Below are 16,321 nucleotides of genomic sequence, written 5' to 3'. Positions count from 1 at the left end.
CATAGACCTCAAATATCGTAGCTCCTAATTAGTGAGACTTGACTGTCCATTGATTATTTCATACACTCATGTCTGATTCCATTATTTTAGAGAAGCCAAAGTTGGTGACAACATAACTGAGTCTGCATTTTCAAGATTGTTTAGCAATGAATTGTTCTTGTTCTTGGAGCAACAAAGAAGTCATGCCTGTGTTGGACAGTGACATGACTAGTGTGAGGGAGTACATGCTGGTCAATGCCATGTGCATGTTCTGGTTTTTTTCAATTCCTCAAAATGAGTTTTATTTTATTTTATTTTTTTATGACGGGAAACCCACCCCTGCAGAGTAAACCTCGGACCCGTGCACCGCACCCTCGGAAGTATTCCTACACGGATTCGGGTAAATCGCTGGCTTTTACACCCTCCAAGAGGGAGTTTGCACCTAGCAAGTCTCGAACTTGGGATCAATGAGGTGATATTCCCTAAGACCACAAGCCTCAACCACTAGGCCAACGGGGGGCTTTTTCAAAATAAGTGTTATTCTCTGCTGAGTGAGGAGTGGTTATCCAATAAAAAAATAAAAGGGAAAAATCCACTTTACCCCCCTAAAGTTTCAGGGGTTTTTTAATTTGAATCCCAAAGTTTAAAAATTGGCAATGTACCCCCCTAATGTTTCAAAAATTTTCAATTTAAACATTCTGTTACTAATTTCCGTCAAATTGGATGGAAATCTATGAAATTACCTAATTACCCTCAGGCTTTTTAAAACAAATTTCCGTCCAATTTAACGGAAATTAGTAACGGAAGGTTTAAATTGAAAATTTTTGAAACATTAGGGGGGATACATTGCCAATTTTTAAACTTTGGGGTTCAAATTGAAAAACCACTGAAACTTCAGGTGTGCCTAAATAAGAGTATTGGCAGACGGGTGCCAATGTGGCCTGATTTTGGAGGAATGTCCCTTCATCAAATCTATGTCGCATCTTGGTTACGAAAATGTTATTAATGCTTTTAGAAAAAAAAAAATCCATGCACTAGAATTGAAGGTAAACCTTAAAAGTTGTCTGCAAAATTTAGTAAATTGTATTATTTCGACACTAATTAATTCAGAGGAATTCTCCCATGTGCCTGTTGAAGCATTCAATAAACATTTTGATCTTATTATTAGTGAACTCCTGCTAGGGAACTAGGACAGTGACAGATAATTTTCCAGTAAGTCTTCTTTGTTTGGGACATTGGTTCATAAAACGAGAACTGAATCAATTTCAAGTCGCACAATGGCTTTCAAGTCGCATAATTGAATAAATTTCAAGTGGCACAATGCCTGTTGTTTTGTATTGTTTCTGTTTTGATAAACATTGGTACATACAATGTTTTTTCAGCAACTATAAGCAGGGTAGGTGAGTTGAACCTGACAATTTCAATTGAATTTATACTGGAGTCATTTATCAAAACAATTTGACTCATCTACACAACCTTTCTTAACAAATTTCACAAGCACATTGGTCCACATACAAAATAATTTGCAACTTCAAACGACACATTCTCTTATTAAAACTCAAATCAAATAAAAAAAAATGGCTGACACATATACAACATGTAGTTCTTGAAAATCAAATCAAATCCCATCGTTTCCATCCTCTATTCCCGGCTTGCTCTCACACCAAAACACTTGATAGCAAAGAACCTTGCAGACCCCTTCCCTCTGGCTCCTCGAGGAACCTTTTGTCTTCTATGTAGGATTGGATCCCGACGACGGTTGCCCTTAACCCGGGCTCTTCACGTGCTTTAAGTGCTTCCAGAAAGTTGTTAGAGATGATGCTAAGCATTTTCACGAATTGAGATTTGTATTTTCTGAAGAGAGCAAAGCCTGCCATCTGTGGAAACATGCAAACTTTTAACCTCAAAGGTTTTCAAATATTATGTTGTGAAAATGCATTATGTTTCTATACCGACTCAACTTACTTTCAGGAATGCATACAGGGCAACACCCGTATATTGATTAGCAGGAAGAGTGTTCAAGAACCTTGCAATCCATGCCCAACCTTCTTTCAAACCATGTACGTTCTGGACGCCCTCTACTTCCGTCTGCCAAAACAGTCATTCTTGGTAAGCTGCTTTTGTTTTCATGAATAAAGAGACTAAAGATAGATGTGATAGTAGTACCATACCAACAAAGCTTGCTTTTTGTGAATTGCCTATAACTAAAAATAAAGCACTTCAACACATAAAAAGTCTAAAGCATAAGGTCCTAGATACAAACCTGAATCAAAGCCCCATACAGTTTCATGTAGGACTCCAACCGTCTCAAATAGTCCTCGGTGCTCTCAATCTTTCCGTCGCTTTTTTGGTATCCAATAGCCTTGTAATAAGCCTCTTTGGATTCAAATGCCGACTGAAGTAGTAAAAAAATTAATTTAAAAAATTCCATAGTCACAGCCAAATCCAAAACAAGAGCAGCAGTAACAAGAGAGAAGGCCAAGCAATTTAAAACTTTCCACTTTACTATTTTATTGGATTCGTCAAAAACTTGAAAGAATAATTATAAAAATCACCATGGCACGATGATACCAAACATTAATAAACAGCTTCTTTGAGTTAATAAACGTCACCTTTGAGTACATTATGTGCTTTGGAACAGTGTAAATGCAAGCTCTGTGGAGCTCAGCTAGAAGGAGATCCATTGCAAGTGGAACCTGAATCGAAAGATGAGCAAATATCAGTGCAATTGTACAGAGAAAACTCTATATCTTCAGTAAATTTAGAAATCAATATTGCTAAATGGATGAGTTGCTTTAGCATAGCAAGACTTTATGATTGCTTAAACACTGATTCCAAGGAAAGGAGCACACAATTTCTTCCTACAAACATGCATGCACGTACATATGAAATGAAGAAATGGCATTAGCTTTCTTCGTGATTAGGATTACTATGATTAAAATGTTTGATGTGAGAACTTGTGCACTTTACTAGTCATATCAATGTATGTGTCTGGCATGTGTATTTCCAGAAGAATAGGAATACAAGAACAAACATCTAAATCCTGATGTGAGGACTTCTTCCAATTTCACAATAATGCCTTCCATGAAACCCCTCTAGGCTTTGTTTCATTAAGATATCGCTAAAAGGTGCCCACATCAAACCCTCACCATAACAAGTATACCGCTACTATCTGCATCAAGCTGACATCACCCTCAGCTTACAGAGCGTACGCATGTTTTCTCTCATAAGCACAAAACAAGTCAAAATAGTCCGTAATGTAGCAATATTTTGAAGTTTTGAAATGGATCCATTAGTTTTCCAACCTTTGAATATCATCCTAATGTGTAAAAGAAAGTTAAAAAGAGCATCCAACAGCCATTAACCAGATCTCTTTAACCAACATCCAACAATACCAATGAATTCAACATGATGTACCTGTGAAGTAACAAGAACAATGACATGGCCGCATGCAAATGCATCGTTTTCAAGGCTTTCACAGCGGGAGACAACCTGTATCAAAATTGGATAACGAGGGTTTTATATAAGTATCCTGTGATCGCAAAATTTCAAACCAGATCATAATAGTAGAAAGTCTAAGACTAATCAAATATGATGACAAAAAATATGAGCTGAAGAGCCTCTCAAGACTAGATCCAATTAATTTCCTAAAATAAGAGGAAATGACTATTTAAATTTCATTGTCAGACAATCTCAAACTGTTAAGGCCCTACATGGTAATAAAAGTCATGTTAAGATTTTTTTTCTCTTTCTAAACCCCATGGCGAGTTCATGGTAGAGAACTTTTACAATACGATGGTTAAACCTAATTTCTAAGTTCTACCTTCTCCGTTGTTTTGATTTGCACGTACGCTTACAGAGTATTTAGATCAAATTCTAAATGTCGTCCTTCAACTCTATTTCCATATACCAAATAAAATCCCATATTTTCCAACATTAAACATATTTAACATGTACGTTTCAAAGTTTTCCCTCTATCCTTCCCATTCTCATGACTTCGATGATACAAACAAAAAATAAATCAAGGAAGAAAAAAAAATGCACGTCTTTGGCCAAATAGTTGAAATTACCTTATTTGCAAACGCTGCAATGCTAATGGATTGAGGGCAAAGAGGATCATTGAAAATCTTCAAAATATCATGCGACTTTTCACTGCAAGTTGTAAATTGATAAAAACAAAGATACAGAAGTATTAATTCCATTATTGCAAAGAATTTTAACCAAAATGAAGATCATGAATGAAACCAAAATTTGAGTTCTTTAACAGTGAGACTTGCTTAGCCTTAGAAAGAAACTCATCTTCTCTACAGCTATGCAAGCTAAAGCTGATGGATTGGCTAACTAGAGCCTTAGAAGACAATCAGCTATCATGCCAAAAGCCATAAAATGCCTCAGTAGTAAGTTCATACAGACTCCAACCTAAATCATGCCACTAGATCAAATCATCTCAAAAATAAGAAATCCGTCATCTATCTTAAGAGGTTGAAGCAGTAAGTACATTCTTCACAAATGAATAACAGAAGATAAATCAACCAGTCTGATCAGTTACAATCACTTTATTAGTTTAGTGTCTTGAATGATGCAGTCAAAAAAAAAACCAAAATGGCCAAGGGGTTGGCACTTAATTTACCGTTCCAACCAGCCAATCTGGTCCACCAAAGTCGAGGGTAAAAATCCACTCGAAGGCAGGCAAAAACTAAGTCTTTCATATCACTGTTAGGGCAAGTCCCAAGAAAAGTTGTGATTGGCTAGTATGAAGGGAAAAAATTGATGTCATTTGCATACTTATCGTGATAATATAATTTAGGGCGTACTAGTCAATGAGCTCTAGCTCAAAAAATACGTACTCCCGCAATAAAAATGGGGTGGAGGGTGAAATAGTGGGTTCGAAAACCATTGGGTGCGTGTAACTTAAGAATTGAATGAATGCCAAAAATAAAAATAAAAATTAGGTACAGGAATGTAGATAATATAAGAAAACCAAAGCCTATTGATTACGAAAACTTTGGCTGGATTCAATGAAACTCTAATCCAACTCACCTGACAGTCTCTTTGGTCCCACTTATTTGTCTGATCAACCTAGAAATATGTCTTTCAACGCTGCTGAAATCCTAACAAAAAAAGAGAACATGTCACTCACTATATAAAGGAAGCAGGTCAACATACCCCAAAGGAAAAATTGTAGGAGGTCCTATATATCGTATACTTTGAATTCAATAAAATAACTTGCTAACAATTAGAAATCTAATCTACAAACAACATTATCCAGGCGTCAATAAACTTAAGGAAAATAAATATTCAAAATCTCAAAACTTAATATCTGTAGAGCCTAGCAATACCTTATTGTAAGTCAACCTTAAAGCGTTGTTTCTTTTGTCTATCTCATTTTGTAGTCTCCCCTGTGAAGCGTCGACAACCATTTTCTACAAAAAAACACGCGCGCACACAAAAAAAGTTAATGCATATAAAAAAAAATGGCAAGACAAATGACTATTGTTGCAGAATATTTCTTCACTCCATGAATTGCTCTCACCCAAAAAAAAATGAATTAGTTTTTCATAGTGTTTATTTGTGTGCTTGATGATTTTCTTGGTGGGTTTTGTATGCATTTTTGACAATTTTTTTGGTGGGGTTTGTTTGAAACAGAGGTTTATCAAATGATCAAGAGACGGAGTTACTGCACTTTGCTTTTGTATGCTTCAGATGTGCTTTTGCAGAGATTTGATGCGGTTCAGCAAACAAGATGTTTGTTTAAAAAAGAATCCCTAAAAATGACAACACAAGGCCCATATATTTCCCTAAAGATTAGAAAACCTAGATTTAACCCACAAAAAATCTGAGATTCAGATTTAGAACAATCAGACTCATATTAGAAATCCAAAAACAACTAAAAAAAACGGGATCTATGTGCCACTACCAGAGGAGGAGAAATCAAAACGAAAAAAACAAGAAAAAACAGAGACAAAAAGGGTAAAGACTACACATATTACACACAAAATAATTCAAAATAAGTTACTTCAAGACTTGTAAATGACACATAATCGCACACCCAAATGAAAGCAAACAAACACAGATCAAGATATCAAATTCATTCAACCAAGTGAACCTACAAAACCAAAAGTGATCACATGGGCAAAAAGAACGCTACCCATAAACCCTAAATACGGCTTACCCATCAACAAAAATCAACCTTCAAATCACATTCCGATCTAAATCAAAAAACCCAGACTGAAAAACACGCATTACCGTTACACACTGGTTGAGAGCGTCGAGGGCAGACTCTGAATCTCAACAAGATGGGCTGAAAACCAAACAAAACAAAAGAAACCGTGAGGCGAGAAAACCGTGAGAGCCTCTGAATCTAAACAAAACCAAACATACCTTCACTGAGAGGCGAGACGAGACAGTCCGTGAGAGGCGAGGAGAGCACGGAGAGTCAGAGCCACAGAAGCGAGGCCGCGAGGAGCGAGACGCCGAGAACAGAGAATCGTCGGTCTGAAGGTGAGAGAGCGAGACGTCGAGAGCGTCTGAGAGAGAGAAGGGCGGCAGGTGATAGTCTCCGGAACAATTAAATTTAGGCTTAGGGTTAGGGGTTTTTTAACTTTTTTTAGGTCGGTTCCTCATCAAGATTCCCGGCTAGCCGTGGATTTTTTTACAAATCTGAGCCATTGAATGCATCTAATGGCTCAGAATAAAACACCTACTTTTTTAGTGGATGACATATTCCTGAGGCTAAAAAAAATGTTGGAAAGGGGAAAATCAGATCCCGCGCTTCTTCTTATTTTTCATCTCTTTCTCAAGAAAAATAAAAATAAAAATAAATAAATAAATAAAAATACCCACCAAAAAGCTTCGACATTTTTGCAGATGTTTCGAACGGCAACTGGTATTTCTAAGGGAGAATCAGATAAAATAACACTATTGAACTGGTATTTCTCTATTGAGTAATTTGTCCATTTTTACTGTTTATTTTGATCTTTTAAAAACCAATTGTTGCACGATAACTCCAAACGTTCTAAAGTCCTCCAGGAAAATCTATGGAATCCACAAGTAAAAAAGAGAATCTCTCAAAATAAATTTTATTTAATGAACAACAATGATTCCAAAAACACCAAAGCATGCCTTTATATTGGCTACAAATCCAAATCCTAAGAATACCAGAAATCTTGATAAAAATTTAATAAGGACTACTAATCTTTAAGATATAAGAATTCCTAATTATTATTAATAAAAACTCATGATTCCTAATGAACGATTCCTAATGGATTTACTATGACAAAAACACATTTTAAAAAGTAACCAAACGTAACGAAATTCATGAAAAGTAGGGTTTTTGTCTTATATCACTGACCTATGCACATAGACCTCAAATATCGTAGCTCCTAATTAGTGAGACTTGACTGTCCATTGATTATTTCATACACTCATGTCTGATTCCATTATTTTAGAGAAGCCAAAGTTGGTGACAACATAACTGAGTCTGCATTTGCAAGATTGTTTAGCAATGAATTGTTCTTGTTCTTGGAGCAACAAAGAAGTCATGCCTGTGTTGGACAGTGACATGACTAGTGTGAGGGAGTACATGCTGGTCAATGCCATGTGCATGTTCTGATTTTTTTCAATTCCTCAAAATGAGTTTTATTTTATTTTATTTTTTTATGACGGGAAACCCACCCCTGCAGAGTAAACCTCGGACCCGTGCACCGCACCCTCGGAAGTTTTCCTACACGGATTCGGGTAAATCGCTGGCTTTTACACCCTCCAAGAGGGAGTTTGCACCTAGCAAGTCTCGAACTTGGGATCAATGAGGTGATATTCCCTATAAGACCACAAGCCTCAACCACTAGGCCAACGGGGGGCTTTTTCAAAATAAGTGTTATTCTCTGCTGAGTCAAGAGTGGTTATCCAATAAAAAAATAAAAGGGAAAAATCCACTTTACCCCCCTAAAGTTTCAGGGGTTTTTTTAATTTGAATCCCAAAGTTTAAAAATTGGCAATGTACCCCCCTAGTGTTTCAAAAATTTTCAATTTAAACATTCTGTTACTAATTTCCGTCAAATTGGATGGAAATCTATGAAATTACCTAATTACCCTCAGCCTTTTTAAAACAAATTTCCGTCCAATTTAACGGAAATTAGTAACGGAAGGTTTAAATTGAAAATTTTTGAAACATTAGGGGGGGATACATTGCCAATTTTTAAACTTTGGGGTTCAAATTGAAAAACCACTGAAACTTCAGGGGAGGAAAATGGATTTTCCCCAAAATAAAAATGTATACATTGATGAATTACGGTGTGCCTAAATAAGAGTATTGGCAGACGGGTGCCAATGTGGCCTGATTTTGGAGGAATGTCCCTTCATCAAATCTATGTCGCATCTTGGTTACGAAAATGTTATTAATGCTTTTAGAAAAAAAAAAAATCCATGCACTAGAATTGAAGGTAAACCTTAAAAGTTGTCTGCAAAATTTAGTAAATTGTATTATTTCGACACTAATTATTTCAGAGGAATTCTCCCATGTGCCTGTTGAAGCATTCAATAAACATTTTGATCTTATTATTAGTGAGGGTTAAATTCACTTTACCCCCTGAAGTTTCAGGAGTTTTTCAATTTGAACCTCAATGTTTAAAAATTGGCAATGTACGCCCTTAATGTTTCAAAAATTTTCAATTCAGACCCTCCGTTACTAATTTCCGTCTAATTTGATGGAAATCATCCCATAGGCGTCTCACGTGGGATTTTGATGCCCTCTATTCTAATTTTGCCCTCATTAAAACCTCTGAAATTGAAGGTAATTACGTAATTTCATAGGTTTTAATAAGGGTAATTACGTACTTTCATAGGCTTTAATGAGGGTAAAATTGGAATAGAGAGCATCAAAATCCCAGGTGAGATGCACGTGGGATGATTTCCGTCTAATTAGACAAAAATTAGTAACAGAGGGTCTAAATTGAAAATTTTTGAAACATTAGGGGGGTACATTGCCAATTTTTAAACATTAAGGTTCGAATTGAGAAACCCCTGAAACTTCGAAGGGGTAAAGTGAATTTTTCCCTATTAGTGAACTCCTGCCAGGGAATTGGGACAGTGACAGATAATTTTCCAATAAGTCTTCTTTGTTTGGGACATTGGTTCATAAAACGAGAACTGAATCAATTTCAAGTCGCACAATGGCTTTCAAGTCGCATAATTGAATAAATTTCAAGTGGCACAATGCCTGTTGTTTTGTATTGTTTCTGTTTTGATAAACATTGGTACATACAATGTTTTTTCAGCAACTATAAGCAGGGTAGGTGAGTTGAACCTGACAATTTCAATTGAATTTATACTGGAGTCATTTATCAAAACAATTTGACTCATCTACACAACCTTTCTTAACAAATTTCACAAGCACATTGGTCCACATACAAAATAATTTGCAACTTCAAACGACACATTCTCTTATTAAAACTCAAATCAAATAAAAAAAAATGGCTGACACATATACAACATGTAGTTCTTGAAAATCAAATCAAATCCCATCGTTTCCATCCTCTATTCCCGGCTTGCTCTCACACCAAAACACTTGATAGCAAGGAACCTTGCAGACCCCTTCCCTCTGGCTCCTCGAGGAACCTTTTGTCTTCTATGTAGGATTGGATCCCGACGACGGTTGCCCTTAACCCGGGCTCTTCACGTGCTTTAAGTGCTTCCAGAAAGTTGTTAGAGATGATGCTAAGCATTTTCACGAATTGAGATTTGTATTTTCTGAAGAGAGCAAAGCCTGCCATCTGTGGAAACATGCAAACTTTTAACCTCAAAGGTTTTCAAATATTATGTTGTGAAAATGCATTATGTTTCTATACCGACTCAACTTACTTTCAGGAATGCATACAGGGCAACACCCGTATATTGATTAGCAGGAAGAGTGTTCAAGAACCTTGCAATCCATGCCCAACCTTCTTTCAAACCATGTACGTTCTGGACGCCCTCTACTTCCGTCTGCCAAAACAGTCATTCTTGGTAAGCTGCTTTTGTTTTCATGAATAAAGAGACTAAAGATAGATGTGATAGTAGTACCATACCAACAAAGCTTGCTTTTTGTGAATTGCCTATAACTAAAAATAAAGCACTTCAACACATAAAAAGTCTAAAGCATAAGGTCCTAGATACAAACCTGAATCAAAGCCCCATACAGTTTCATGTAGGACTCCAACCGTCTCAAATAGTCCTCGGTGCTCTCAATCTTTCCGTCGCTTTTTTGGTATCCAATAGCCTTGTAATAAGCCTCTTTGGATTCAAATGCCGACTGAAGTAGTAAAAAAATTAATTTAAAAAATTCCATAGTCACAGCCAAATCCAAAACAAGAGCAGCAGTAACAAGAGAGAAGGCCAAGCAATTTAAAACTTTCCACTTTACTATTTTATTGGATTCGTCAAAAACTTGAAAGAATAATTATAAAAATCACCATGGCACGATGATACCAAACATTAATAAACAGCTTCTTTGAGTTAATAAACGTCACCTTTGAGTACATTATGTGCTTTGGAACAGTGTAAATGCAAGCTCTGTGGAGCTCAGCTAGAAGGAGATCCATTGCAAGTGGAACCTGAATCGAAAGATGAGCAAATATCAGTGCAATTGTACAGAGAAAACTCTATATCTTCAGTAAATTTAGAAATCAATATTGCTAAATGGATGAGTTGCTTTAGCATAGCAAGACTTTATGATTGCTTAAACACTGATTCCAAGGAAAGGAGCACACAATTTCTTCCTACAAACATGCATGCACGTACATATGAAATGAAGAAATGGCATTAGCTTTCTTCGTGATTAGGATTACTATGATTAAAATGTTTGATGTGAGAACTTGTGCACTTTACTAGTCATATCAATGTATGTGTCTGGCATGTGTATTTCCAGAAGAATAGGAATACAAGAACAAACATCTAAATCCTGATGTGAGGACTTCTTCCAATTTCACAATAATGCCTTCCATGAAACCCCTCTAGGCTTTGTTTCATTAAGATATCGCTAAAAGGTGCCCACATCAAACCCTCACCATAACAAGTATACCGCTACTATCTGCATCAAGCTGACATCACCCTCAGCTTACAGAGCGTACGCATGTTTTCTCTCATAAGCACAAAACAAGTCAAAATAGTCCGTAATGTAGCAATATTTTGAAGTTTTGAAATGGATCCATTAGTTTTCCAACCTTTGAATATCATCCTAATGTGTAAAAGAAAGTTAAAAAGAGCATCCAACAGCCATTAACCAGATCTCTTTAACCAACATCCAACAATACCAATGAATTCAACATGATGTACCTGTGAAGTAACAAGAACAATGACATGGCCGCATGCAAATGCATCGTTTTCAAGGCTTTCACAGCGGGAGACAACCTGTATCAAAATTGGATAACGAGGGTTTTATATAAGTATCCTGTGATCGCAAAATTTCAAACCAGATCATAATAGTAGAAAGTCTAAGACTAATCAAATATGATGACAAAAAATATGAGCTGAAGAGCCTCTCAAGACTAGATCCAATTAATTTCCTAAAATAAGAGGAAATGACTATTTAAATTTCATTGTCAGACAATCTCAAACTGTTAAGGCCCTACATGGTAATAAAAGTCATGTTAAGATTTTTTTTCTCTTTCTAAACCCCATGGCGAGTTCATGGTAGAGAACTTTTACAATACGATGGTTAAACCTAATTTCTAAGTTCTACCTTCTCCGTTGTTTTGATTTGCACGTACGCTTACAGAGTATTTAGATCAAATTCTAAATGTCGTCCTTCAACTCTATTTCCATATACCAAATAAAATCCCATATTTTCCAACATTAAACATATTTAACATGTACGTTTCAAAGTTTTCCCTCTATCCTTCCCATTCTCATGACTTCGATGATACAAACAAAAAATAAATCAAGGAAGAAAAAAAAATGCACGTCTTTGGCCAAATAGTTGAAATTACCTTATTTGCAAACGCTGCAATGCTAATGGATTGAGGGCAAAGAGGATCATTGAAAATCTTCAAAATATCATGCGACTTTTCACTGCAAGTTGTAAATTGATAAAAACAAAGATACAGAAGTATTAATTCCATTATTGCAAAGAATTTTAACCAAAATGAAGATCATGAATGAAACCAAAATTTGAGTTCTTTAACAGTGAGACTTGCTTAGCCTTAGAAAGAAACTCATCTTCTCTACAGCTATGCAAGCTAAAGCTGATGGATTGGCTAACTAGAGCCTTAGAAGACAATCAGCTATCATGCCAAAAGCCATAAAATGCCTCAGTAGTAAGTTCATACAGACTCCAACCTAAATCATGCCACTAGATCAAATCATCTCAAAAATAAGAAATCCGTCATCTATCTTAAGAGGTTGAAGCAGTAAGTACATTCTTCACAAATGAATAACAGAAGATAAATCAACCAGTCTGATCAGTTACAATCACTTTATTAGTTTAGTGTCTTGAATGATGCAGTCAAAAAAAAAACCAAAATGGCCAAGGGGTTGGCACTTAATTTACCGTTCCAACCAGCCAATCTGGTCCACCAAAGTCGAGGGTAAAAATCCACTCGAAGGCAGGCAAAAACTAAGTCTTTCATATCACTGTTAGGGCAAGTCCCAAGAAAAGTTGTGATTGGCTAGTATGAAGGGAAAAAATTGATGTCATTTGCATACTTATCGTGATAATATAATTTAGGGCGTACTAGTCAATGAGCTCTAGCTCAAAAAATACGTACTCCCGCAATAAAAATGGGGTGGAGGGTGAAATAGTGGGTTCGAAAACCATTGGGTGCGTGTAACTTAAGAATTGAATGAATGCCAAAAATAAAAATAAAAATTAGGTACAGGAATGTAGATAATATAAGAAAACCAAAGCCTATTGATTACGAAAACTTTGGCTGGATTCAATGAAACTCTAATCCAACTCACCTGACAGTCTCTTTGGTCCCACTTATTTGTCTGATCAACCTAGAAATATGTCTTTCAACGCTGCTGAAATCCTAACAAAAAAAGAGAACATGTCACTCACTATATAAAGGAAGCAGGTCAACATACCCCAAAGGAAAAATTGTAGGAGGTCCTATATATCGTATACTTTGAATTCAATAAAATAACTTGCTAACAATTAGAAATCTAATCTACAAACAACATTATCCAGGCGTCAATAAACTTAAGGAAAATAAATATTCAAAATCTCAAAACTTAATATCTGTAGAGCCTAGCAATACCTTATTGTAAGTCAACCTTAAAGCGTTGTTTCTTTTGTCTATCTCATTTTGTAGTCTCCCCTGTGAAGCGTCGACAACCATTTTCTACAAAAAAACACGCGCGCACACAAAAAAAGTTAATGCATATAAAAAAAAATGGCAAGACAAATGACTATTGTTGCAGAATATTTCTTCACTCCATGAATTGCTCTCACCCAAAAAAAATGAATTAGTTTTTCATAGTGTTTATTTGTGTGCTTGATGATTTTCTTGGTGGGTTTTGTATGCATTTTTGACAATTTTTTTGGTGGGGTTTGTTTGAAACAGAGGTTTATCAAATGATCAAGAGACGGAGTTACTGCACTTTGCTTTTGTATGCTTCAGATGTGCTTTTGCAGAGATTTGATGCGGTTCAGCAAACAAGATGTTTGTTTAAAAAAGAATCCCTAAAAATGACAACACAAGGCCCATATATTTCCCTAAAGATTAGAAAACCTAGATTTAACCCACAAAAAATCTGAGATTCAGATTTAGAACAATCAGACTCATATTAGAAATCCAAAAACAACTAAAAAAAACGGGATCTATGTGCCACTACCAGAGGAGGAGAAATCAAAACGAAAAAAACAAGAAAAAACAGAGACAAAAAGGGTAAAGACTACACATATTACACACAAAATAATTCAAAATAAGTTACTTCAAGACTTGTAAATGACACATAATCGCACACCCAAATGAAAGCAAACAAACACAGATCAAGATATCAAATTCATTCAACCAAGTGAACCTACAAAACCAAAAGTGATCACATGGGCAAAAAGAACGCTACCCATAAACCCTAAATACGGCTTACCCATCAACAAAAATCAACCTTCAAATCACATTCCGATCTAAATCAAAAAACCCAGACTGAAAAACACGCATTACCGTTACACACTGGTTGAGAGCGTCGAGGTCAGACTCTGAATCTCAACAAGATGGGCTGAAAACCAAACAAAACAAAAGAAACCGTGAGGCGAGAAAACCGTGAGAGCCTCTGAATCTAAACAAAACCAAACATACCTTCACTGAGAGGCGAGACGAGACAGTCCGTGAGAGGCGAGGAGAGCACGGAGAGTCAGAGCCACAGAAGCGAGGCCGCGAGGCGCGAGACGCCGAGAACAGAGAATCGTCGGTCTGAAGGTGAGAGAGCGAGACGTCGAGAGCGTCTGAGAGAGAGAGAAGGGCGGCAGGTGATAGTCTCCGGAACAATTAAATTTAGGCTTAGGGTTAGGGGTTTTTTTAACTTTTTTTAGGTCGGTTCCTCATCAAGATTCCCGGCTAGCCGTGGATTTTTTTACAAATCTGAGCCATTGAATGCATCTAATGGCTCAGAATAAAACACCTACTTTTTTAGTGGATGACATATTCCTGAGGCTAAAAAAAATGTTGTAAAGGGGAAAATCAGATCCCTCGCTTCTTCTTATTTTTCATCTCTTTCTCAAGAAAAAAAAAAAAAAAAAAAAAAAATACCCACCAAAAAGCTTCGACATTTTTGCAGATGTTTCGAACGGCAACTGGTATTTCTAAGGGAGAATCAGATAAAATAACACTATTGAACTGGTATTTCTCTATTGAGTAATTTGTCCATTTTTTTTTGTTTATTTTGATCTTTTCGTGGGTTTGCTGCGTATGAATTTTGAATTGTTTCCTGCTATGGGTTATTTATTGTTTGTGTTGAGATCGTTCCTTTTTGTGTTTTTAAAGGAGCACACTTTATTCTAAGCCTAAGTGTAAGCCGATTAAAAAAAACAAAAGGGATTTAGAGGAGGAATGGGAGGAGGAGGGAGCCAAAACTCCCTCCTCTCATGGCAGCAGTTGGAGGGAGAGTCTGGAAGGTTTGAGGAGAGAGAACATAGCATTTTTCTCTGTTTTTGTTTTGTGCCATAATTTTTAATATCTACCATCTTTGCATTAGAATGTACCCTTGAATGATGATTTGTTTTTATCTATTGTCCATGTTCTAAGGCTCTTTTGATTTTAAGAATAGATTTTCAAAAGAATACCTTCCAACTGCTATAAGAATGGAAAAAAAAAAAAAAAATAATATTTAAATGAAGTGGATAAATATTTATAGAATTTAATGTATAAGAGCACTATTTGCAACTTCATGAAAACTATTTTGTGGTTATTTTGGTGAGACAATTTGGTAAAAGTAGCTAAGAACTCTTTTTCCGGCCTCACAATTTAATAAGAAAAAATGGTGAGTAAACAATACTCACTATTAATAGTGAGTTTTTTTTTTTTTTTTTATTCGTGTCGAATAAAAAAACAATTTCACTCTGTCTCTCTCTCTCTCTCTCCCTTTTTGTTTTTCGTTTCTCTCGCATCCTTTAATAGTTAGAGAAAAAATAAACAAATCTTTGAAAAAATAATATTTAAATAAAATAGTAAAAATTGATTGTTAAAATAGTGAGGCTGTTAGAGCATTCCTAGCAGTCTCACCAAATTTTACTCATCAAAATAACCATAAGTATATTTTGACAACTCACTTTTTTAGAGTACCCAGAGCATGCTCACTACTATAACAATCTACTTTTACTATTTAATTTAAATATTATTTTTTTAAATTTTTTTATTCTTTCTCTAACCTTTATATTTATTTAAAATGAGAAAGAGAAAAAGCCAAAAGGGAGAGAAATTGTATTTTTCTAATCAATAATAATTTTTAAATTTGGTGAGTACTGTTAATCTCAATACTTTCTTCTTCTTTTTTTGTTAAAGTGGACATTTAGGCCATTTTGGTTAATGTTGTCACAAAAATAATCAAAAAATGTCTTTGGTGAGGCTGCAAGGAGTGCTCTTAGAGATGTTCTAAAAATAATGAGTAGTTAAAATAGAGAAAAATGTACTTTTAATTATTTTGGTGAATAAAATTTGGTGAGGACGCTAACAAAGCTTTGATGCTTTTGGGAAATGGCTAGCTAAAATAACAAAAATTAGGGCTGAAATTCGATTTTACTAACAGCTTAGGCAGTTGAGATTGGCAGTTTTAACTAATAATAGTTAACCGTAACCCCTTTTTTTCCCCTAACAAAAATGAGTTTTCTTCCATTAAAAATGCTCTAATAGGGGTTCAAATACTTGCACGT

At 35.7% G+C, this 16,321-nt stretch overlaps 2 protein-coding genes across 3 annotated transcripts; both read right to left on the bottom strand.

Moving 5' to 3' along the window:
• Window positions 1–1,380: 1,380 nt before the first annotated feature.
• On the bottom strand, window positions 1,381–6,570 carry LOC148583447 (mRNA export factor GLE1-like). Its single transcript, XM_088511227.1, has 10 exons — window positions 6,361–6,570; window positions 6,226–6,280; window positions 5,319–5,402; window positions 5,020–5,090; window positions 4,050–4,131; window positions 3,397–3,471; window positions 2,592–2,675; window positions 2,243–2,374; window positions 1,945–2,067; window positions 1,381–1,856 (listed from the first exon to the last, which is right to left on the bottom strand). The coding sequence occupies exons 3-10, from the start codon at window positions 5,397–5,399 to the stop codon at window positions 1,638–1,640; spliced, it is 867 nt and encodes a 288-aa protein (XP_088367353.1). The 5' UTR covers window positions 5,400–5,402; window positions 6,226–6,280; window positions 6,361–6,570; the 3' UTR covers window positions 1,381–1,637.
• Window positions 6,571–9,273: 2,703 nt separating this feature from the next.
• LOC148583446 (mRNA export factor GLE1-like) lies at window positions 9,274–14,466 on the bottom strand. 2 transcript variants are annotated; one of them, XM_088510962.1, is made up of 10 exons: window positions 14,253–14,466; window positions 14,118–14,172; window positions 13,212–13,295; window positions 12,913–12,983; window positions 11,943–12,024; window positions 11,290–11,364; window positions 10,485–10,568; window positions 10,136–10,267; window positions 9,838–9,960; window positions 9,274–9,749 (listed from the first exon to the last, which is right to left on the bottom strand). In XM_088510962.1, the coding sequence occupies exons 3-10, from the start codon at window positions 13,290–13,292 to the stop codon at window positions 9,531–9,533; spliced, it is 867 nt and encodes a 288-aa protein (XP_088367088.1). In that variant the 5' UTR covers window positions 13,293–13,295; window positions 14,118–14,172; window positions 14,253–14,466; the 3' UTR covers window positions 9,274–9,530. The 2 variants fall into 2 exon arrangements, with proteins under 2 accessions (XP_088367088.1, XP_088367089.1); XM_088510963.1 differs by having other exon boundaries at window positions 14,118–14,466.
• Window positions 14,467–16,321: the final 1,855 nt, after the last annotated feature.

This window comes from Corylus avellana, chromosome 10 (genome assembly GCF_965113065.1).
Source record: "Corylus avellana chromosome 10, dhCorAvel1.hap1.2, whole genome shotgun sequence".
In the NCBI taxonomy this organism is placed as follows: Eukaryota; Viridiplantae; Streptophyta; class Magnoliopsida; order Fagales; family Betulaceae; genus Corylus; species Corylus avellana.
Note: the sequence above shows the minus strand (reverse complement) of the source record. Positions and strands in the feature narration are given on the sequence as shown.